The sequence below is a fragment of the Anser brachyrhynchus genome, assembly GCF_964034855.1.
Source record: "Anser brachyrhynchus genome assembly, chromosome: 10".
In the NCBI taxonomy this organism is placed as follows: domain Eukaryota; kingdom Metazoa; phylum Chordata; class Aves; order Anseriformes; family Anatidae; genus Anser; species Anser brachyrhynchus.
Window position 1 is genome coordinate 19,439,948 of NC_137705.1, and position 23,683 is coordinate 19,463,630.

The window sequence follows — 23,683 nt, forward strand, 5'->3', positions numbered from 1 at the left end:
GTCATTCCATGAGAGAGATTACAATATGACAAAAATGAGAGAGAGCTTCTGTATTGATAATGAAGGGTTTCAAGAACACAGTGGGCAGAAGTCCTAACATACTTGAAAAATATTTAACTGAACAATAATGGAGCAATGCCAAATACTAAAAGTTACCAAAGATAATTTTAATTGTTGTAGATATAATAGTGTTCAATGACAGCTGTTTTGGAACAAAAAGGTTATTTCCTGCAAATTATTATAATATTTTTCTCCCAAAATAGCCCCTGATTCACTGCTAAAGTTACCTGGCATTCTCTAATGGTTAGCACAGACTAAAAACCAATTATTAATTTTATTTTTTAAATATTCTTAAGATCTTAAATGAAAATAATGATTTATTAAAAAGCCTAACAGGAGTCAATTCAGAAAAGCTGCTGACAAACCAATGGAACTATTTGCATGAGTGAAACATCAGTGACCTTAATACAATAGCTATTTCAAAGATCAATAAGAATTAAAGGTACTGCTTCTCTACCCAGTAAAATTTCATGAATGCTGGCAGCACATTTTTGGGTTGATTTGTGATTTAATCAGAGTGCAAGCAGATACTGTTTATGCAGTAGAAACTAACTGTCATCTGAGGCCTTCGAGTTTAGCATCTGTACACATTTACACAAAATAACATTTGAAAAATATTATGCCCTAATACTACAAATATTTATGTACTTCACTATGCTACCGTCAGGAGTCTCACACTGTTTGTGAATCCATGTGTAAAAGTTAGCAGTCAGAGTTGTGTGTGAGCTTATTTTGTTGGAGTATACCAAGGTGGTCACAACTTTCATGAAATAAGAAAAAAGCCCTTGCAATACATTTTGTGAGATGCAAGAAAAGTGTGATTACATTTTATTGTTTTGCTACTCCTTCTGGTGATTCTTTCAGAAATAACATTAATAAAGTTATATAATTTTAGGATGCTTAGCACTATATTAATATATATTAACTAAAAAGACAAAAAACCCCTGCTTTTTAGCCTTTGGTTTTGTTATTGGAAGATATGCAACCTATTACTGCAAAGACTAATGAAGATATTTAATTTAATTAACTCTCTATAATTGTCTGAACATCTAATTCTCTTTTAGACTTTATGATGTACGTCTGCCCTATGTTTGTAAGTATGCAAGTATATAAACCTGATCTACCAGCCATTTGAAAAAGACAGATCAACTCAATTCTCCTCAATTTAAAATCCTCTAGAGTTTCTCTCAGTAATGGAAATCAAAGTTGTGGTAGTATCACTGTGAGATCTATCCCACAGTGACTGCAATGCTGAGAAACTAATTCTTAAGGCTGGACAGTATACTGGGAGATGCTCTTGATTCAACGACTTTCACTGGGATTTGGCAGTTACAGTGTATACTGTTTTTCTACAGAATCCTCATTTAGTTGAGCGACAGTATTTCTGACATCTATCTGGAGCACCCTGGAGACTGGGGTAAAATATGTAAAAAGCAGGGATTTTAAAAATAGTATTTCAAATTGATTCCATCACAACAATGTATAAAAACTATAAAACAGGACAAAGGTCATAGGAAATGGAAGTGCCAAGAGATCTTCATACAATCCTCCAAAAGAAACAATGGGAGGGGGGGAGTTAATTCTTTTTTAACAATTATGAGGGAGTAAATATCACAAAAACTAACTTTCTCACACTCTTTAAAAGATTATTAAATTCTATTCCTGAACAAATGTTCAGTTTGAACCTGGAAGCAATGTTCTCTAGATGCTTTAAGTTACATTTTGGACTTAGGAGTTTTCAGTTGTCTTTACTGGAATCAATGAATTGCTGTGTGAGAAGACATAGCAAACTACATGAACAGAAGGAATTACATTAGGAATATGGGGTTTGATCTGCTGAAACAGTTATATACCAAGTCCATTAATGAACATAAAACAATTGTATAAATACTAATGACTTGCATCTCACGCCACTTTAGTAATAAAAGTATTATTCACATTTTATATATGAGCAAAATGAGCCACAGCTAAGTGACTTAGCCAGTGACCCACAGGAAGTCAGTGACACAACCAGGAATAGAACATAGACCTCTCAGCAGCTAGTCCCATGCTTTAACCACAAGACCAGCCACCCTCTTCCCATCTTATATTAGCACAACTCTAAATCTTGGTTGCATCAGCTACTAATTTAAGATGTCTAAACAAGTACAATTGTAGAAATCTCAGTTTTGAAAGTTTAATAACTTACATTCATAAATCTCTCTTAACTTAATCACACAACAAATTAGGATAAAATGATGTTTTTAAATGAAACTCAAAATGACCATAAACTTTTTGTTGCTTTAAAATGATTCCTTCAGAAATAAATTTCCGATGTATTAAAAGATCTGATGGATAGCAGTATATGCTTGAGCTCTTTATTACTATATTCTTTTGTCTGAAATCTGTGTGTGATACAAAATTTAGACCCATCTGATCAGAATGGACTATAACATGAAGACAATATCCTATTACAGAAGAACCAGACAATCCCAGAGAAAAGTTATTCTCTTCAAGACAGAAAGAAATTGGAGAAGTTGAGAGTTGGGGAAAGACCAAAGATAATGAATAAACCATTATAATTAGAGGTAGGCAGCCTGGTGTGATCTTGGCTTTACAGAATTTAAAGCAGGCATGATTTGGATTTTGATCTCTTTTTATCTGAGCTTCAAGGTTCAGGAAAAGGAGGATCATTTTTAGTTAAAAGGGTTCTTGTTTTGACCCGCTCAACAGTTATCTACAAAAAATCTGCATTATGCCTAGTCCTATCACTTTTGCTGGATCCAAGGCACAGCATGCTAAAATGCAGTATAACAATACTGTAGGGCGATCTCCAAAGAGAGTTTGGAATCATACCAAGGGAATAGTCTTCCACCATCACTTAATATTTCCGTATAAAACTCCACTGATTGCAGTTTAAACTCCTGATTTCCTTCAAGTAAAACTGCATATAGAAAGAATGTGAAATTTGAAGATAGGCATGTGGCAGAATATTATGAAATACTTATTGCAAATATATCTTCCCAGAAGACCAAAAACTGCCAGTAAAGAGAGAATAAGATATGCTAATGCGAAGTTCTTGTTATCAATAAATGAACAGCAGCTATGTAAATTGAAAAATTACATAACCCAAGATAAAGAAGACAGGGTAACTGTAAAAAATGCAGCAATACAATAGTTTCATAGCTTACTTAAGCCCCTTTACTTTAAAACAATGCAATTTACACAGCCAGAACTGTTCTGACTGCTAGATTTATAGTCACACTGCTGGAGTATGAGATTGCCCTCTAGATGTTACGCTTGGCTAGATAATTTTTCATTCTTTCCAGTATACCGAGATGGGACACACTGTGTGATTTGTGATTTTAAACTTCTGTAATGCACCTGGAGACCTAAAGCATAGACACAATGGAAACATCAAAATAATTAAGTAAATTTGAAACTAGTATATTTGCAGAGACAGGAAGGCGTATCAATTTTTCACCTCCGTATCCTTAAAAGATTTCTACCTTTTTCAAGACCTACCTGGCACACCTTAGAATCAGTTGCACAAGAATTCCTTCATTAAGATGGAAAAGAAAAATAAAATTGTTTAAGACAGACTATTTGGGCCATACTAATACCCTCATCCATCCCAAGATTCCAAAAGTACTCTTTCTCATTTCAATGGGACTATTTTTGCCGTATAATTCAAGTCAATCTGCTTCAAATTTTCTTAATAATTAAAATGAATAAATAGTATACACACAGCACAGAAAAAAAATCTTTTTTTCAGACGCATCAGACTTCAAAAGATTTACCATTTCTTCCACGTGAAAAGAACTAATTAATGCTTTTAGAACCAGTAAGAAAAACAAAGTAAAATTGATCTTTTCTGAAGACAAGTTATCACCTAACTTTAAAATTAGAACTGATGTTGCGGCCCTTTTCTGCTTGTCTTTGAATTTAGGGAAGAATTGCCCGTGATTCAGGAAGGCCTGAGCCTGACATTTCATTCTTGTTTCATAATGCTTAAAGGTCCCAGCCAAACCTGGGAATTCATTCAGATAGCAGGGCAGACAGTCCCCATAATCAAAAGCCTGCAGTCAAACGATGCAAACAAAAGCCGTATGAGAAATTGATAAAGAAATTTCTTTATTATTACCATTTCGTTATTGAAAAAAGAAAATCTAGAATTAATTGTAGAAAAGATAATGTATTTGTAGCCTGCTTTCACTACCAACACAAAAACAATTGGCTTTCTATCTTCCATGAGTGAAAAAAAAAAATGATCTTTGTTGATAAAGAAAGTCAGATTAATTCAAATCATAAGTAAGGTATATTTTTGACTACCAAAGAAAATTTAAGGATTCTTCCCTTGAATCTTCAAAGTAATATTAGCTGTCTTTCTAAAAGATACAGGGCACAAAACACTACATAAAAAGCTGTTAAGCAGGAAATCAGATTAAGTAATTTATTTTTTCTTTCCTGTCTCAATCTGTTAAAATGCATATTTACAAAACCTAAGTAATTTGTACATAATAAGCCAATATTACATTTCTGCTTTATATTCTACAAATTTTTTTCAAAGGATAAACTTGTTAAAACAGCACAATGCTTATAACTTAAAGAAAATTGTATAGTATTTGTAATAATTCACTGAAAGCTCAGTTTAGTTGATTTCTTTGGGCTGAGTTGGGTATGTCTTTATTCCATACATGGAATTTAATTTAAAGTATTATTTATGTGTGCATGCAATTTTATTACAATTAAAAGTAAAATCTAAAGTATGTTTTGTTTTTCCTGCTTTACTTATGAACTTATTAAAAGTCTAGCATCAAAGTCTGACTTTATATTCACAATCAGATGTTTATTAATACCTGCCAATTTCTGGAATGCTCCCAGTTTCATGGAGTTTTTTAAAATGTGCATTTTAAAGTCTTGATTTTTTGAAGAGCTCCTCTATTAATCAGACAAATTAAAGGGGTATATTCTCCAGTAGTTTGCACAGAGAACAGTGTTGTTTCTGTTCTCAGCAGAGCTAAATTTGAACTCTGTGGAGGTGTCCAGCTACGATCCTTCTTTTAATATTCTATTGAAACTTTACATAAGATATTGTTGTAAAGTGGTTAGAAATAGTATTAAAATAGGTATTTAAACCTCTTTTATTGGTATATTATTTTTACCCACATTTGCCTGTTTATTCATCCATGGCATCTTGAGCTAATTCTGAGGTTTTGTTTTACTTGTTTTCAGTCCCTGGCTTCTAATTCTGAGTCAGCGTACTACTGAATAGGTATTACTGCAGTAAGCTTAATAAAAAAAAAGGAAAAAAAAAAAGATGAAGATTAGCTCTTTTCTAGAGCTAAAAAATTCCAGATGGAAGGAAAATAGAAAAAAAAAATCCTTGATATGTGAAGGCAGAAGTAATGCTTACTTCAAGCCCATACAAATAGATAATTCTCATAAAAATTAACACGAGGCTTCAAGCCTCTACAGAGATTGTTCTCATAAACAAAAAGCTGTAGGCAATGTTAGTATCTATAAGTCAACCAGGTATTTTGACGTATTCAACTCTAATCTATAAATTGCCTTCAGTATACAAATAATAAAACAAACGGAGACTCTCTTTCAAAATGCCTGATGACTAAGAACCATAATGAGGCAAATTTAGGATCCTCTGAATCTTCTAATGATGTCCAAGAGATCAAGGGTTTTTAAAGATAAACTGTTGTATCCTGGGGCATCTTGACTTACAAGATGACTCTCTGAAGAAGGCTGTTGATCTTATGACTTACTTTTAACATTTAACTTCTTTTTAAAAGAATCTAAGGGTGAAATAGAAGGAGGTGACATGCTTGTTTGAACTTGCTCTGTCTTGAGACTTACCGAACATAGCCTATACCGCTTCTCTCTGCATTCCTGAGAGGGAAGGGGAGGGGGGGTCTGTAGCTAAAAAAAGTGGGGGAAAAAAGAATTTCATTTACCTCTGTTACTGCTAAGAATCTTTTCAGAAAAGCATTTACTCCTGTCACAGTAGGATGCAAACTGACGTGAGGTGACCAAACCAACTACCCGCAGCGCAGAGAGAAGTTAGCTGGAGGAGAATGGGAATGCAAAAGAGAAAGCAGTTAGCAGCCGGAAAAACTAAATTTTCAGTTACAGGAGATTACAGGGAGCAGAGATCAAATTCCAGATCCACTTCAGGGCCCGCGGTCTGCCCTCACGCAAGGTACACGCTTGTGATTTCGCTTAACGGGCACGGACCCGGAGGGAACCGGCTCGGGTGAACGGACGGGGTCTGAAGGGGAAGGGCAGGGGAAGGGGAAGGCGCGCCTCCTCCTCACTGACCCTTTCCCTCTCCGCGTCCACCACCTCCCCCGTCCGTCTGGGTGCTCGACCGCCCCGGCGGCCGCAGCCGAGCCCCGCACCTCAGCCCCTGCCCCTGCCCCTGCCCCTGCCCCTCCCCGGAGCCCGACAACGGCCGCGGTGCGAGCCCCCACCCGCGCAGCGCCCCGAGCCCCGGCCCGCGGCGTCGGCTCGCCCCTGGGCGACGGCCGGGTGGGCCGGCGGGGGGCGGTGCAGCGGCGGGGGAGGCGGCGCCTGGCCGGTAGGATGGGCCGGGCCGGGGAGTTTATCCCGCTGGAAGGGAAGAGTGTCCCCGGCTGAGACTTGACAGCACCAGGTCAGTGCGGGCTACCGGGGGGGAGGAACCTTCCCCTGATGTGAGGGGGGCGCGGGGAGAGCCGCGGGCTGAGGGGGGATCCGCGGTCTCCTGAGGGGCGCTGCGGCTGGGGGCGAGGAGGGGCTGAGGGGAAGCGCCTGAGGCGGGAGCGGAGCAGCCCCGGCGTGGGGACGGGGCTCGGGCTCGGCCCCGGGGCAGGGGGACCGAGTCGGTGGGGATGCTCGGGGACTGGGCGGGCTTCGAAGGCAAGCGGGCTTCTAGGGGTGTTCCCGGAGCTGAGGGGAGAGAAGCAGGAGTTAGGGAATGCGAGGCATGGGGGGGGTGGGGGGCAGGAGGGCTGCTGGGACACGGCTCTGCTGCCGGTGGGGGCTGCCGGAGGGGACGGGAGGGGGCGGGCAGGGGGAGCCCGGCGCCGGGGCTCCAGGTACGCGTTGCCGCCCGCGGGGAGGGGCCGGAGCCGGGCTTGGGGTCTGGGGGCTGGGGGTTGGGGTCTGGGGGCTGGGGGTTGGGGTCTGGGGGCTGCCGCCCTCCGGGGAGCCCAGGGGCCATCCGCTCCCCGCCGGGATGGAGGCACCGCGGGCAGAGCGCAGCCCGGTCCTGCGTGAGGAGAAGGGAGAGGCCAGGGAGCTGCTGGTGCTCACCTGGCCAATTCGCGTAATGAATGAAGAGCGTTGGTTGGTGGTTTTGGTTTTTCTTCTTTTTATTATTTATTTCTCAACCGCAGAAAGTCAGGGAGCCTTCCTGAGCCTGCAACAGCCGAGATGCTGTGTTGAAATATATTATGTCTTGATGGCATGCCTCAGGTTCACAGGAGCGTTTTGTAATCTTCCTGGTGTCATTTCTCTCCAGGGTATTCTACAACTGGAGAGTGCAAGTTCCTGTGGTGTTGTAACTTCACGGCACTGTGTACACATGACCATACAATGCTGACTTAACAGTGATGTATTTATTAATAATCAGTGACGTAAGACTGGTATTTACTCTGATGGAAAGCTCAGGAAATTATCAATTTCTCCACATGCTGTGATCTCTAGTTTCCTTTAAATCAGAAGGATCAATTACAACTGTCCCTGAAATACCTGAGGCTGTGGGCTAGCCTCGTAGTTGTGACCTGCTGCCCCATCTCTGAACAAGCTTTTGCTGTGGAACGTGATCGTAGCGTTCCACTTAAAAATGAGTATCCAAAACAAAAATATATAAATATGTACATTTCTGGTAGCAACTATTCCATAATTTAATCAGTAATTTAGCTTTTAAAACGTTACTATAGTTTGTTACTAGTTAACTAAAATCTTCCAGTGTACACCATGTATGACATATGATACTCAGTGCTGTCCATGGGAAAGAACTTTCCTCTGTTGTGCTCCCATTAATATCAAAATTTATTGTGTGAAGTGGTGTTTGACATCATTATTCTTTTGGCTGTCTCAAAAAATAGCTTCAAAAATTGCGTAGAGATTTAATTATAAGATTAAAAGAAATCTGTCTAAGCAGTGTGTTAAGGCATGTGGTGCAATATAAGCATGAACTTGTCAAGGGGAGAGAAAATTGAAAAAGTAATTGGCATGGAGTTTGAATGATAACCAATCATAAATATAATTCAAAGGTTTTTTTACACAGGCAGTGCTTGAATTTGAATGTTCTTAGGCATCAGTTTTGTAAAATATCAACTAACTAAAGATAATATGTGTTTCTTAGCAATGCCTCCGTGTCAGGTTCCTGGACATTGCAATTTATTACACGTCAGCACTCGATGAAACTTCCATTACAATATGGTCATTACACAAATAATTCTTTCTCCTCCGAAATGCATTTATATTTCATATAATGAAATATCACCAAAAAATGAAGGTGGCAAGATGTTAGAAATTAGCTGATGAACATTGAAGCTATGCCTCTTTTAGCTTTCTTTATGATACTGATTAAAAACATCCAGAATCAACACTGTTTCTAAGTCTGACTCTTTTCTGTGAATTTTTGGAGACATCCATAGGTCCCACTTCAATTACTAGCAGTATAGTTTAGTACTTCTAGCAATGGCTCATACAATGAATTTTGAAGAAAGTTATACTGGAAAAACAGGAAAAAGTTTAAAAGTAGAAAGAAAACTCTGCCTTGTGAAAGGCTGGATTAAATAATGAAACACATCTATCATAGTTTTTTTCCGTCTTGATTTCTAAGGCTTCCTTTTTGTTTTACATGTATGTTCTGTTCAGAATGGCATCAAATATATTTACTAGCCAGTTTTTGTAGCCTAAATGTGAATTGTTAGTTATGCATATTTGATATTTGGAATTTGAGGGTTTTTTTATTATTTTTTTTGTCACAAGGATTATCCTGATACTATCTTCTGGCATATAGTAAAAGAGTTTCTAGTGCAGTTACTCAAGAGAAATTAAAATACAATTATAAGTTCTCCACAGTGGGTACTTTTGAAGTCATGGACACAACACTCTCCATTAGTTGTTGTTACTAGTTTCATTTTTAAATCACTGGTAGACTTATTTAATAACAGACTCTGTCCCAACTTAGCATCATATTAGATGAGTGCTAATTACTATGTACTGTGCTTCCATAATGATCTATATTTTTTGTTAGGGATCTATTTTTCATGTACTTTACAGCAAGTGTTCACTCTGTCAGTTAACTTTTTGTGGCCTGACAAAAGAAAAAGTTAGAAATAATACAAAGCAAGAGAGCATTGTTATACTCAAGTCCTGCATACCCATGCCACAAACAGAAGTTGGGATTTCCCAGTAACAGGTCGGTTCTTAAGGATTTCATTTAACTGCTATGGAACACTTGGAAAAAATCCCCACTGCCACCTCTTTTTTTTGCCTGCAGAGGCTTTCCCAAGAACTGAACAAAAATGAAAGAGCCGTAAGATTTGTCTTCAGATATTCAGATTCCCATGAGCATGAAACATAAATTGAATCCTACATTAAATGATAAACTTTTTACATTTCTCTCACCAGTTCCACACCACCACCCTGGCCCAGTGATGTGGGGTTTTTTACCTCTTTTTTTTTTTTTAAATGAAATACAGTTTGTCTTTTTTAGTTGTTCTTTCTCACTCTTCTCACACGACAAGGCAAATATAAACCTAAATCTTTTGCCTTTTTTTTTTTTTTAATTCAAGAGGGGAAAATAAAAAGGCAAGGCCTAATCTGTAGTCTGCATATCTCAAAGCTTTCACAGAACTTAAGACAACTTGATCATGCTCAAACTTTCCTCCCCCTTTGAGCTCACCTTCCAGCATATTATTTGGCCTGTTTGTCCCCTCCTGAACCACTCAGGAGTTGAGTGCTTGAACTGAATTGAACTAAACAATTGCATCATTCTCCAATTAAAATTTGTGATACATGAACTATACAGATATTTTTAATTACCTGTATTGAAGTAATGCCTAGCAGCCCGGTCAAAGTTTTGATTTGGTACTCAGTCAAACAAAAAAGGTTTTCCCTGTCATTAATACCATATGATCTATGAAACGAGAATGCAAATAGTTACATATTTGCAATGGAGACACGATGTAGTAGTAAGATTGATGCAAAAATTTTAATTTACACTTTCAGTGTTTTGATTTATGCTCATAACAGTAACAAGTTCTTACAATGGTAACAGATTCTAAACTGTATGATTACAAATGGAAAAAAACTAAGGTATGTTTGTTACAACAAATGTGGTAACTTTCAGCAAAAGGAGACTTCCAAGCAGCACCTTACTATCTATTGCTGTTTCACTGGCCTTCACTGTAAATAGGCAAAAGAAATCCTACTTAGAAAGGAGGAAGATATGTAACTACCTCAAAAACCAGGTTGTATGTTTCTGGAATCAACTACTAGATGATGCTTTGTGGACTTGCATAAGCCACCCCCTTCCCTCATGACTAAGCAGATCACCTTCATGCCATGCAGTCTGCACATTCAGGACAAAGTCTATGAATTCAAGTCTATGAATCCCAAAGTCTACTCTGCTGGTTGATAATTAGCAATTTAAAAAACACAAAGCTTACGTAGCTTTCTGTATGTATGTTCAGGCACAAGTGTGCTTGATGAACGCCGTGATGAATGTATATGTATTGTTGTGCACATACTTCTAGGGCATATGTGTGCGCAGGTAACGTATTAACCCTATGTTATGGAAAGACTTCCTGCTTATCTCAGTGATGTAGAAAGTCTATATATAACATGAGATAACACAGTGTGATAAATATTGGACAATATCCAAACAGAGAAATACAGAGAACATTCCACTGTATCAAAAAAGGTCACGTCGGTTTATTGGAAGATGCATAGAGCCTAGAAAAGAAGTCCCAGCTTCGTTTAAGTCAGTGGAGGTTCTGATGTTTCAGTAGGGTCAGGTTTGCCATCTACGTGCAGTGTTTGAAACGTCCTGTATGCTGCTGCTTCCACTACTGAAGTCAGTCGATGGTTTTAGTATACAGAACATAGAGGGCCCAACTCTAAATGAGTCGCTGTTTTCCCAGTGAGACTAAAAGGCTGAAATGAAATAACCACGAATATATATTACAGCAAAAACCCTAGGTATTTTTTCTTTAAATTGTTTAAGAAATGTAAGTAAAACAGGAATGGTATATTTCTCTTCCTTTTGTTCTAGAATTTTTATCATCAATTTCTTAACGTATTTTAACTGTAAGGAAATAGTGACATTTTGGTACGGACTTTACAGTTGGGATTAGTTTATTCTAGGCCCTCAAATTAGGCATGTGTTCTAGTCTGAGGTCTTGTAACAGCTATTAGGGGAGGAAAACATGAAACTTCACACTGTTTTACGGATTGTTGGTGATGATAATTCCATGAGCTGCATGGGGGAATCATGTCTTTCCTCTTTATCACAAATTTGATTGTGACATATTTCAGACTCCCTTATGCCAGAATCCTCTTCCTTTTTTATAGGGAACTTCCAGCTACAATTCAACTGACCTTACCTGCATGCATTTCTATAGTTCTGAACATGTTATTTTGCGTACAGTTTTAGCTGTCATGTAATACTTATATAGAATAAGTGAGAGGGATGGAAATGTTCTTAGTGAGTCTCGTGTTTTTCCACTGAGTTTAAGCACAGTACTTTTCAGAGAATTTCATATTTGCACAAAGTAGCCCTGCCCAATTATGATCTGGTCTTAAACTTTTTACACAAGATGTGATTACAGTACATTGCATAAAACAGGATTTTATGTTATAATATTGCATTGTAAGTCCATAGTACTTGTGTGTTTGTTTAGATTTATTGAACAGAGGTGTTGTGTAACTGCTGTAACTATTCACAGTTGTGCAGAAGCAATTTTGAAGTTTGGGAGGCTTTCAGCTTAGGTTGCTATCTATATACAAATAGAGTGAGATACATTCTTCGTATTTATGCTAGGGGAATATTTTGATGTTTCTCAACCATGGTGGTTTGAAACATATGTCAGACTACCAAAAGAGACAATCTGTTACACCAAAAAAAGGAACTATGAAAAGAAAAATGTTAATTACAGGCTTTACCACTCACACCAAGATCTTCTAGTAGGGGTGGTCAGAAAAACAGGTTTTACTACCTAGGCCTGGTGCTTTGTGGTGCTATCTAATGTGGGGGCTTGTGGAAAAATGCAGCCACTTCTATTTACTGCCTTTCATAACGCACATATTTCCTCATGGTAGGTTTAGGTTCTGACTTCTTTATGTCTACAGTAAATAAAACTCAAGAGTTTATCCTTTCATCTTGAATATGTTTTACTTGGAGTTTCTGTTCATTCTTCCCTACAGTGGTATTTCAGCTACAAAATTTTATGCAAAATCTCAGTTTTTAAGCTTAGTAGAAGCTTGTTAGAGTGTGATATCTTGCTAAATTGCTTTCTAATCCTACCTAAGAATTTGAAAAATATAAAGCCAAATTTTATTTCTAGTTACACCCAGAGATACCTGTAGATAAGTAAGTACAGCAGTGCGTGAGGGCAAAAGGGTGCTTTGTTTGCACAGAATTTTATCTGTTTTCTCTAACCTTATTCAGGACCATATTTGATTGAATCATGAGAAAATTTGAAGAGGCTGAGTTGCTTGTTCCCTCCAGAACAATGAAAACGTCTGTTATTTGCTTTCTGGCTTGTAGGATATGTGACCTGCTTTCACTGACCTAGCAATGTAGCTGTTCCTCTGTATCTGCTGAAGTTAACTACTGATAGTGGATGGAATTACTTCTTGGAGAACTAAGTTTTGTCAGATTGCTACTGTGTTTCTTCTTTATCATCTCCTGGATGCCATCATTTGCATTTAAACTATGCGTATCTAACATGCCTGATTTGTGCATTAAGATATGTTAGCATGTATGATTTCTAAATGATTAGAAATATTATGAATAGCAGTCTAATATTTTATTTATTTTAAATATCCCATAGTAACAGTCAGCATAAAGTAGTTTGGCAAATGACTAACATATTGTAAAACTCTCATATGAAAGTGTAGATTTTTGATGTTTTTGCCCAGAACATGATTAAAGAGGATGGAAACAAAAGTTCTGCAAATATGCTTTCACTTTCAGAATTTCCAGCTGTTGCTGAAGATGTTTGAGATAATAAACAAGATGAAACTAAGCTATATTTAGAACAAAAGGATTTAGCATTAAATCAGTTCTCTGAATGAAATAAGCACTATTTAAAAGTGGGGGTCATTTCTTTTCTGGATTTTTTTTATTTTTTCTATTTTTACATTCATTCTAGAGTTAGTGCCAGAATTGCTAAATTAGCCTGGAGTAGGTTATTTAGTAAAGATCTCAGCTAAGTATGAATTGTTATGATTAACTGTAGAGTAAGTTTCAAAATCAGTATTACAAAAGGTTACTATCACAGGAACTGAATTTAAAATAGGGAATAAAAAAAGTGACATTGAAAATTTACTTTGAAAGTTCCAGATTTTTGACAGTGGTTTTAAAGCATTTCTCATGATTAAGACAATGCAAAATAACTTCCCCAAAAAACTATGGAAGCTTAGTTTTTGTTCCTAGATCACTTTTTTGTTATTGTGATGTTTGCACTTAAAAAATGTAAGCAAATTCTCCCCTTGCTTCCCATGTTTATCATTCCAGTTGATCTTGGTCCTAGTTTTCAAGCTTCTTGGAGTATTAGTTATGATAGGAGTTTGCCTCTTGTCTTGAACTAGTTAATTGTTTTTGTGATGCAGAGAAGAACATTATGGCATGATGAATAAGAGACCCCAGAGGGTTCCTTGCAGTTTCCTTTGGGTACTGCCCAAAGACTTGTTCTCTGGGTCTGCCTCATGTGATCAGGCTGGCTAACTTTACCCAGTTAAATTGGGTGCGGCGGATATTAATTATATTCACAATATCTCATTTAGTGTTTTGTTTTTTTTTACAGTAGTCCAGCACCTTCTATAGAATACACATTTGAAATCATTACATGGGTTCAGGTTATTACTCAGGCTAGATAGGATGAAACATCAAGTTATGGAAGTTACTTTCTGACAGATAATTAGATTCAAGGAAGGAATTTTCTTAGATCAGGATTACTGATTTCATAAGGAATAGTGATTATAGCACAATTGATGTAGGCAGGAATTCTTGACAATTCTTGAAGTAGTAGAAAACCCTTCTGTATCAAGATCATGTTTTTCCCCTGGTAAAGATATTTTCTTGTAGACACATCTTGAAAATTTTGGGAATGAAAGTCTTAATCCAAAAATATACTTTTCCCACAAACACACCTTCGTGTTTTAATTTATATATATATAAAAAACAATTAAGCATGCTAATGTCATAGTGCATAGTAAGTGCCTCATTATGAAATGAGCCTGTGCCTATCAGTCTACCATATTTGCCATTGTTCTCTGCGTTGGAATACAGAATCTGACACATTTTTAAGGAGTCACAGGTCTGTTAAAGACATTTTTTATGCAAGTCCTCTGCATTGTACACAATATGCTGTTTCATCTTTTTGTGACGTAATACCGAGGATGTGGAAGTCATGTGCACTTCTTTGCATTCTTTTTTGGGTCATCAGGGTGCCACTATTAAGTAGGTGGGAGATCAAATGAAAACCCAGAAAAACACTCTGTACACTATGTATCTTTTTCTCTTTTTTTTTTTTTAATAACAAACAATATTATCAACAAAGTATTCTGCTTTGAAAACAAAACTATCCACAGCAACATTTATGCAGTGACATGTGAGATTAAGGCACTGACTCTGTGGTACAGTGGAGTAGTTAGAAGGTCTGTAATAGAGGCTACTGCTGGGCAGTATGTTTTAGTATCAGTGCAGTGGGGGACTAAGACAGGGATGTAAGGCCAATGTGGGCCCAGCAGAGAAAAAAGTTGGGGAAAAGTGAAAAAGCTGTCCATAATGAATGTTAGAAAAGGAAATTAATTAATTAAATAAATGAATTATTTAAAGGAAGGCAGTGGGAAGATTGGCTAAGACTTTGTCCTTTTCCTTGATTGGTTTAGCTCTTTTAATGTTTGCAAAATAAGATATTAAAAAGCAGGGAAATTCTTTAACAATACAGATGTTTGAATTTCTTTCTCAAAGTTTAAAATTTGTTGTTGGAACCTTCTTGATCTTGAATTCTTCTCTCTGGTCTCTTACGAGATTTTCAGCTTTTCTTGGTTTGAGATATGCTGACAATGCCATAAAGTGGTCTTTCACTGTATTTTGGCATCCTACTCATTGTTCTTTCTCTGCCCAAGTTCTGTTTTTTAAATCTAGGCTTATTTATTACTCCTTTGAGAACAGGAACTGTCTGATATGCTAACAACAAGTGACAGCTTTCCTGTCACTAAGGACAGGAGAACAGGCAGTGAATATTGCTGAAGTCTGAGGTAAGTTTAGAATAACAATAACTTGTACATACGCTAAATTTGATATACTGTAGTGTGACTACATTCTCTGACGCAGGCTATGCAACGGATTCCTGTCTCCACCCCTATCCACTAACAGGAAGGCATAGCGTAATGTTATAGAGCATGTGGCAATACTACATTTCTTCTGAAGCTTGACCCTTAGACAGGAGGGTATCTTTTCTGTTGTCACTGATGAAACAACTATACTGTGAATCTCCTTATAATGCCAGAATGAATGGATATAAACAAAAAATTAAATATAATTAAAAAAAAAAAAGATAGACATGAAAACAGTGAGAGATAATAGGGGCATCTCTCCATTTCCTCCCCAAATCTGCATTTTGAAGAGAAGAATAAAGGGAGGAAAAGGTTTGAGGTCAATAACATGAGACCCAGTGTAGGAGGGAGAGACAAAGTATAGAAAAACATTCATTGTCCTTGAAGGAAAGCAGAAAAAAAACAAGGAGGAAGAAGAAATTCATGCAAATATGGTTGCCACTTCCCTGACAATTAGTCCAGGAAGGGCTAATGAATGTAGTGATTATACCTGGCATTTACTCTATAGGAGAAAGGAATTCTTTGGCGTTTGAAATTGCAAGATTTATAGAGCACTCATTTAACAACTAATATGGAAATTAAATTAAGACAATGTAGGCAAAATACTGAGCAAAACTGTCTTCTGATTCCAGTATGTCATATAAACTGTTGTATAACTCAAAGAAAGCATCTTCTGGATGAGACTTTCTGAAATTGAATTGGGGGGGAAAGGAGAAAAAATAAAAAAGGAAAATCTCTGGCAAAGATGAGTTTTATATTATGAAGAGATACTGGCAGGCTCCCCAGGATGTTTCTGCCTTCATCTACTACAAGACGTTTATTCATTAACAGGTTCCTGTATGCCCTTTGAGGATGTACAGTCCATTTGAAGAATAGTCAGTTTTCTTCTACAACTACAGGGGCTTTTAGTTCTACAACTATAGGATTGTTTTAGCTCATAGTAACTAGGGGTGATTTCAGGGGGGCTATTGTATCCAGTATGTGTTGTTACCTCTTCTCAGAGCAGGAGAATCTGGTGAGGTAAATAATAAGCAGTTTCCAGTTGGCCGTAATATTGCCAATTCTATATTGTGGATTTTTGAAGCAGCAAAATATTTCTTATGCTTTCATATGACATTAAGATAGATAGGTAAATGCTTCTGTTAGATGGTAATTACAGGAAATTTATAATTTTACTCATTTTGTCTGTGTGAGGATCAAGAAAGTAGCTTGTATTTTAGAGCTTTCCCTCTCTGCCATTTCCTTCTGGCACAGACACAATGTTTCACTGGAATGAAACACCAGTTTGGGAAAAATAGTTCAATACATTTTATGTTAGTGCTCAATAAAAGGGTGTACAAAGGAAATGCATATTTGGTGAGATTTATGGGAGTTCTAGAGGGTTATTCACATTCACACTGATGCTGAGTGCCTTCAGAATTGTATGCTTCCCCCTCCTGAAATCTAAGACTACTACACACGTTGCCAGCTCGCAGGCAGATAGTGGCACCACATTTAGGAAAAACTCTGACAAAAAATTAAATTACACAGTGAATTTGAACAGGGAAAAAAAAAAGGCATTTATATTCCCTGGACTCAGAGAAGTCTAAATGAACTCAAAGGCTAGATCCATACTATTAAATTAAAAAGTGCCGTAACTCGTGCACAGGCTCAGAAGTGGATAGTTAAATGGCTAAATTATCAGAATTGTCCCTGGTCCAGTTATAGCTCAGCCAAGTAACAGTCATTCAAGCGCTTTCAAGAAACACCTTGAGAGTTAGCATGGATGAGTGACCATTCGCAACAGGCCTTTAAGTATGGCCACCCCATTTTGACACTGAAGAGACAAATACAGCCAGAGTGAGCATCCTGGTACTCTTCAGTTTATTAGGATAGCTGAAACTAAATGTCACTCGATGTGTTATAATTACCTTTTAAGTTTCTTCCTGACCAAGATGAGCTGTGCTTGATGTTCCGTTCATAGATTTTTAGCCCTAAAAATTAATAAATTATAAATTGGAGATCTTTGCAAGCATAAGCTTGCAAACTTACAAAGAAGAAATAGAAGTTGAATACCTGGCAAAATAGAGGTAGTAGACCATTGGCATTTATGTAAAGAAAAACTATATGCCATTTATTTTATGTTGTCTGTCCATTTGGCTGTCATATAAATAAATGAAATAGCATATGACAAACTCTTTAAAAAATACTCCCAACATTTTTTTCTAACCCCTGGTGAAGGGTCAGGTTGTTAGCAGAGCTTGTTTTGCATGATGGCAGAGTTCTCTATATACGTATACATCTTAGGTATCTGTCCTGAGCAGATGTTACTAAAATGTGTTTATATGACATAGTCATTTTATACTCTGAAAAATATGAAATTATATAATAAAATATATATATAATAAAAAAATAAAATTATGTCCTACCGTCCATTCCAGGAATTACAGATAATTAACACTGTAACTCACCTTTAGAGAATACATTACAACCTGTTTGCTCTGAAAATTCCTTTTGGCTCAAGTGAAAGTACACAGTGCAAACAAAGTTATGAAATGTGTACACAAGGTGTGAGAGTAGATGGTTATACTTGTGTATAACTTTATGGGTCTGATCCTTCAGGGTAGTCAATGCAATCTGACCTTTATGCTCATCATCTCATTGATTTGAATGAGATTACAAATGAATATTAGAATCAAATCAGACCAGTTTATTTTCCCCATTAGTATCAATAAATGACAGCCAAGGTTTTATTATTATTATTATTAATATTATTAAATAGAAAGTACAGAATGGTAAAATCTAAACAAGATGAACACGTCTTAAGAGTTGAACATTTAAGATCTAAAATATTTGACAACGTGGCCACTATTTTAAATTTCATTTCTGTTTTAAAAGCTGATAAATATTTTGATAGCTTAAAGGATTTTAACAATGTCACTGTTGATTCAGTTAAAGGAGCAGAAAATAGCATATTTTGTTAAGATATAACAAAGATATGGCAAGGACCTACTATAGGTAATTAAAAAGAAAAACCATTCAAGAAGAAATACAGAGTAAGTTAGAATATTTTTGAAGAGTACTATGCCATAGCTTACTAATAAAAATATTAGAAACCAGAGACAGAAAGCACAAAGTAAGATGAAAATTATAATATTTTAACTTCAAATAAATGACTTTAAATCTCAAGAATAGCAAGCAGAAAATTTTAGGCGTTAACATTGTCTTAAATATGGGTGACTGGAGATTAGGGGGGGGGGAAGCACTGCATGAAAACTGTTTACACAGAAAAATACCCCAGGGTTACTCAGCATTATTCTTAATTAGAGAGTAATTTTGAAAGTAACTTTTAAAAACAAGCCAGTGCTGTTTTTAACCCACCACAAACTGGATTAAGTCACTATCCTGTTACATGCAGTGTATGCAGCAGTATGACCACAGCCAGTCTAAACTGGATCAGGAAGAGTAATCCAGAAATGCAAAGTTCCTGAAGATCATTTCCTGTTTTCTGAATCTTGAAGGCATATCTTTTCAAATGGCTGCTCTCACAAAGATTTTCCAAAGTGGAGCAATTAAAAATTAAAATGCATTAAAATAAATTAAAAAAAAAAAAAGAGGATATCTGATGTGTTTATGTCAAATAAATTCCTCAAATGATTTGTAATGAAGGTAAGAGTAGCACAGAAGGAAAATAAAGGAAATACTATGTGCATTATCCTGACTGTTAAAAGAGTATTATTCCTTCAAATCTTTATACAATTTGTTCTTTGAACAGTAGAATCGATGAAATTAACTTCCTCTGGATATGGGTTTTTTATGGATTTTTCACTTGGATTTTCTGATCCTTATTACAGGGTGAGCTCAAACTGTTGATCTTTAAGTGGTGATGCTAACAACAATTTAGTTATGTTTTGATAAAACCCCTCTACCTTGGAGTCAAATCTGGCTGAAATAAGCCAGTGTTTTCAAAAGCTACTGGGAGTGAATAGAGAAAGACCAATAAAGGCACACTTTAGGGAACAGCAAATGTTATCAGCCTTCTTTCTTTGGGATTACATTTATCAATGAGAAATTAGTATTTTAATAGTCATTATTTAAATCACAGTTAAATACCTATTAATGCTTTCATAAGGTGGTTCAAATTGCAATTGAATCTAAATTCTGAGTACTTTTAGGATCTGCTTGCCATCTTCTGAAGTGACTGGAATACGGAACTTCTTAGAAAGACCTTTCACAATGTGAGACTGTATCTTAGTTAACATTATCACAGGGAACTGGAAGCACCAGAAATCCCATGGTCAGATATGTTCCCTTTTGGTAAATTAATCATGACTTCTAGAGAAGAAGGCATAGAAAAACAGATAAATGTTTTCAGTTTATTCTTAATTACTTTTTCAGTCTTTTGAAATTTCTTTTCCTCTGTATTTGAACCACCAATTGTTATACAAAATTGTTCCAAATAATAAATTCATAAAGCCTGAAGCTTTTTCAAGAGAACAAAAAAGCTGCAGATCGTGGCCTCTGGTAGAGTAAATTCCAGGGTTAATTTATAACTAAAGCAAATGTATCTATAAAAACAAGAAAAGTTCCATAATAAATATGTTAACAAATGACAAGAAAAAAGAGGCTTGATAAAAGATATCTGAACTTGTTTGGCACCAGTGATTTTATGACTGAGGAATTCAATTATAGGTGTGTTGGGAGTACCAAATCACAATTCTTTAAATTACTAATGGGAAACAAAGCTCTTTATCATGCTCTGAATGTGTTCACATGAAATGTTCAGTCCTGCCCTCTGTAAATAAACTTCTGGTGCCTACACTAGGCATCTGCATTGAGACTCTGTGTCACCAGAATAGAAAAAGATAGGCAATTTCTGTTGAATCATTTTTCAAAGGTGCCTGTTGATATACTCTTCTATTAGAAGTTAGGTTAGCCAACAGATTTCATGCTGTAAATTTGCACTTCTCAGCTTGTATTTTTTTCCGTTATTATTTGCATTTTTCTAAAAACTCTGTGGATTTGTTTGCAGAAAAGTTTTATCAGCGTACTCTACAGCTCTATGCAGTAAATCTCATCAGTTTGGATTTGTTTACTCTTTTTGTCAGATACATATGCTTCATGGAGGTCTTTAACCAGTAATGTAGATAATGACTTTGTACTTACCCAAGAGAGGCAGATTAGCCTTGCATCAATTGCAAATTAACTCCCACAGTCTGCATATAATCTAAATTGTTTTTAAGACTGTCTGCTACTTGCTTGTTAGAGTAGTAAACCAATACCTCTTGTCCGTCATTGAAAGAGGAAGGGCTGCTTCTTGAAATGCAGATTTAACTAATGGGGACATCGCCTTGTTAACTAACCGCTGTTGCAGGAACGCTTAAAGGGCTGCACTTTGATTGTACGCTGAAATTACAGCAAATGTGCATCACTGCTATGAGTTGCAGACAGTATTTCAAGTTTTATGTAAATGCATTTTCTCTAAGAAGAACTTCCTTACAGATTAAAACAGTTTGGACCAATTTGAATCTTTGTGGGTTTTGGTGGCATTGTCATTGCTATCACATTCAAATATGATCACAAGGAATTTATATTAGACTACATTACGTTATAATGCAGCATTATTATAAGAACATTATATGCACGATGCTTATCCAAGTACTAGGTCAGCAGACTTATTATATGAAAAGCTAAAGGATAAAAATAATAAAGAATAATAAACTTTATTTCCTCACAGTTTCATTTCGTATTAAGATACCTGTAGTTGAGCAAAAATATTAGCATTAGAAAAGGCTTAATGTGTAAAACTTTTACCCTGAATATCAAAAGAGCAAAATATTCTTTCTAGCCATCTCTTTGCCAATTTTACTCTTAGTGAGCAAATTATCCTCTCTTGGATAAAAGCTTTTTAAAAGCTGTTATTTTTTGCAGTCTTGACCAGTAGAAAATGTTCAGGTATAGGAAGCATCATTCAATTTATAATTATTTACCTAATCATCTCTGTGGGCTTCATCAACACAGTGTGATATAGGCTGAGAAATGTCAAATGTATGTCTTATATACAGTAAACATTTTTAATAATTTAAACAGTGTTTGTTATTGGTAGTTGGTAATCTGCTCCTATCACAGACTGAACGAGAGAGACCTCATCTACAGAACAACTCGGAGCAAGAGACTATTTTAGCTGTTTTGAGTCAGCCTCTAGAGGAACCTGTCTTACTGACCACCAAGGAAATCCAGAGGTATTATTCTTGTTAGCCAATCTGCATTTGTGCCACAAAGGAAGCTGTTGAGAAGTAATTTTCCAGCCTCCTGCTTTCTGGTCAGCTTCATGAGGATCCCAGGAAAAAATTATGCCAATATAATAAGCATGGAAATGCTGAAGTGTATGAATTTGTGAGACAAGACCAGAATCACCAAGAAAAAAGAGTGCTGTAGAGATAGTGGTTGCTCACCCAAAGGAACTTGAATGTGTTCCAGAAACAAACCACTATCTCACAGCCAGTGCTACCCTGATCCTCTGAATACAGGGAGACCGTAAGACTTAAAAATTCCTCAAAGTTTAATCTCAAATGACATTGCAGGGAAAAAAAAAAAATGGGTGAAAGATTCAGGGAAATACCTTTGTTATGTTCTTTCTTTTTTTTTTTTTTTTTTTTTTTTTGTTAATGTACCACATGACTTTCCTCTCAACCTCTAGGAATGCATTGGATGTTTGTCAAGACCACAAAGTTGTCGGGACTGTAGAAATGTATGAAAGTCCTCTCTATACAGAGTTGCCATTGCTCTTTTCCTTATCTGTGAAGGAAACACAGCAACTCCCACTGGGGAAATTTCATGTTAACTTGATCTTAAAATAAAAAATCAAGGGAAAGGTCATATCCTAATAAGCTGTGCAAATCTAAATTCCCAGGGAGCTTCAAAATGACATTGTATGACTAGAGCATTAACAATTTTCCAACAATGTATTTTTGAACTGCTTCCAACAGAGTGTTTTTAACATCCGAGAACAAATAGTAAAATAAGATACAACTAGCAAAAGAAAAAATCCAATTGAACTCTGAGATTCACAGTACATTGCCATTGATAATCTGGGGGCTTTTCTTGTGACAAACACAATAAATTAATCAACTTTTTCTGCTTTCATTGAGATGTAAATCTTGTGAGGAAGTTATTTATTGATTAATATACATATTGCTCTGATCTCAGTATCAATAGTTCCTACTATTGTTTGAGAGGCTACCTACTATATTATGTATGTTGGCAAAGGAGATTTGAATAATATTATATCTAGATATTGACCAAGAGATGCAATATTCCTATTCAATAACACTTCCCCCACCACCCCATATACACACATAAAGGTAAATTCAGTAACTTGATGGAACTTTTGCAGTCAGTTTTAAAGGAGCCAGTATTTCACCTCAAATTGTTGGATGACTGAACATATTATGTAGCATTGCACAAAATATTCCATAGTTCCAAATAGTGAACTGGGTCCAATACCAGCTTACATTTGAAAATGACTGTTCTAGACTTTAGAAAGTTTTGAAACGTGGGGAAAAACGCTATGTGAAACTAATATGTTTAGATAGTATGCCATGTACGTTTTACAAGCCCATTTTTTTCAATAGGAAAGGTATGTGTAAGTAAAGCTATAAAGAGAATGCTGTCTTCTTGTAACCCAATGAAAAACAATTTCTACTTTTCAAAGTTTGGTGTTTAGCTTATTTTGTGATGGTTGACTTCATAGTAGAAAGTGAAGCTGAAGATCAACATCAAATTTAAATTCCCAAACTCTCCTAGCCTAGGCGGGTGTAATGGAGTTAGATTACAGTTGTCCTTGTTTTCGTCCTTGTCATATCCCTCTAAACCAAGTATGTCACTGTAGGCAAAGAGGCACTTAAGTAGCTGCAAAGTCATCTCTTCTTCCTATACTCTTGTGGAGTATAGGAATAAGTTTTAAACACACACACACCTTGTTACACAGAGGGCAGGAAGTATAGGGTGTGGGAAGTAGTCTGCTATTGAAGACCCCTTCTGATCTTTTGGATTAGAGATAGATCAGGAAGTTTCAGTGGAGTTGTAC

At 36.5% G+C, this 23,683-nt stretch overlaps 1 protein-coding gene and 1 long non-coding RNA gene across 3 annotated transcripts in view; one reads left to right on the forward strand and one right to left on the reverse strand.

The window, feature by feature from the left end:
* Positions 1-6,615, reverse strand: part of LOC308200654 — a 29,662-nt gene extending 23,047 nt beyond the window's left edge. The window contains exons 1-2 of the long non-coding RNA XR_013955731.1: positions 6,522-6,615; positions 6,006-6,115 (exon numbers count right to left, since the gene is read on the reverse strand). This is a non-coding gene — a long non-coding RNA (uncharacterized lncRNA). The remainder of the gene's footprint in view (positions 1-6,005; positions 6,116-6,521) is intronic.
* Positions 6,577-23,683, forward strand: part of PPARG (peroxisome proliferator activated receptor gamma) — a 60,930-nt gene continuing 43,823 nt past the window's right edge. The window contains exon 1 of one of the 2 annotated variants that reach the window (XM_080606756.1): positions 6,577-6,703. Coding sequence is in view for 1 of the 2 variants with exons in the window: in XM_080606755.1 (XP_080462881.1) it covers positions 7,365-7,377 (13 nt within the window). In the remaining variant the exon portion in view is untranslated. Of the gene's footprint in view, positions 6,704-7,236; positions 7,378-23,683 lie in introns of those variants that run through there. The other variant, XM_080606755.1, reaches the window with a different exon arrangement.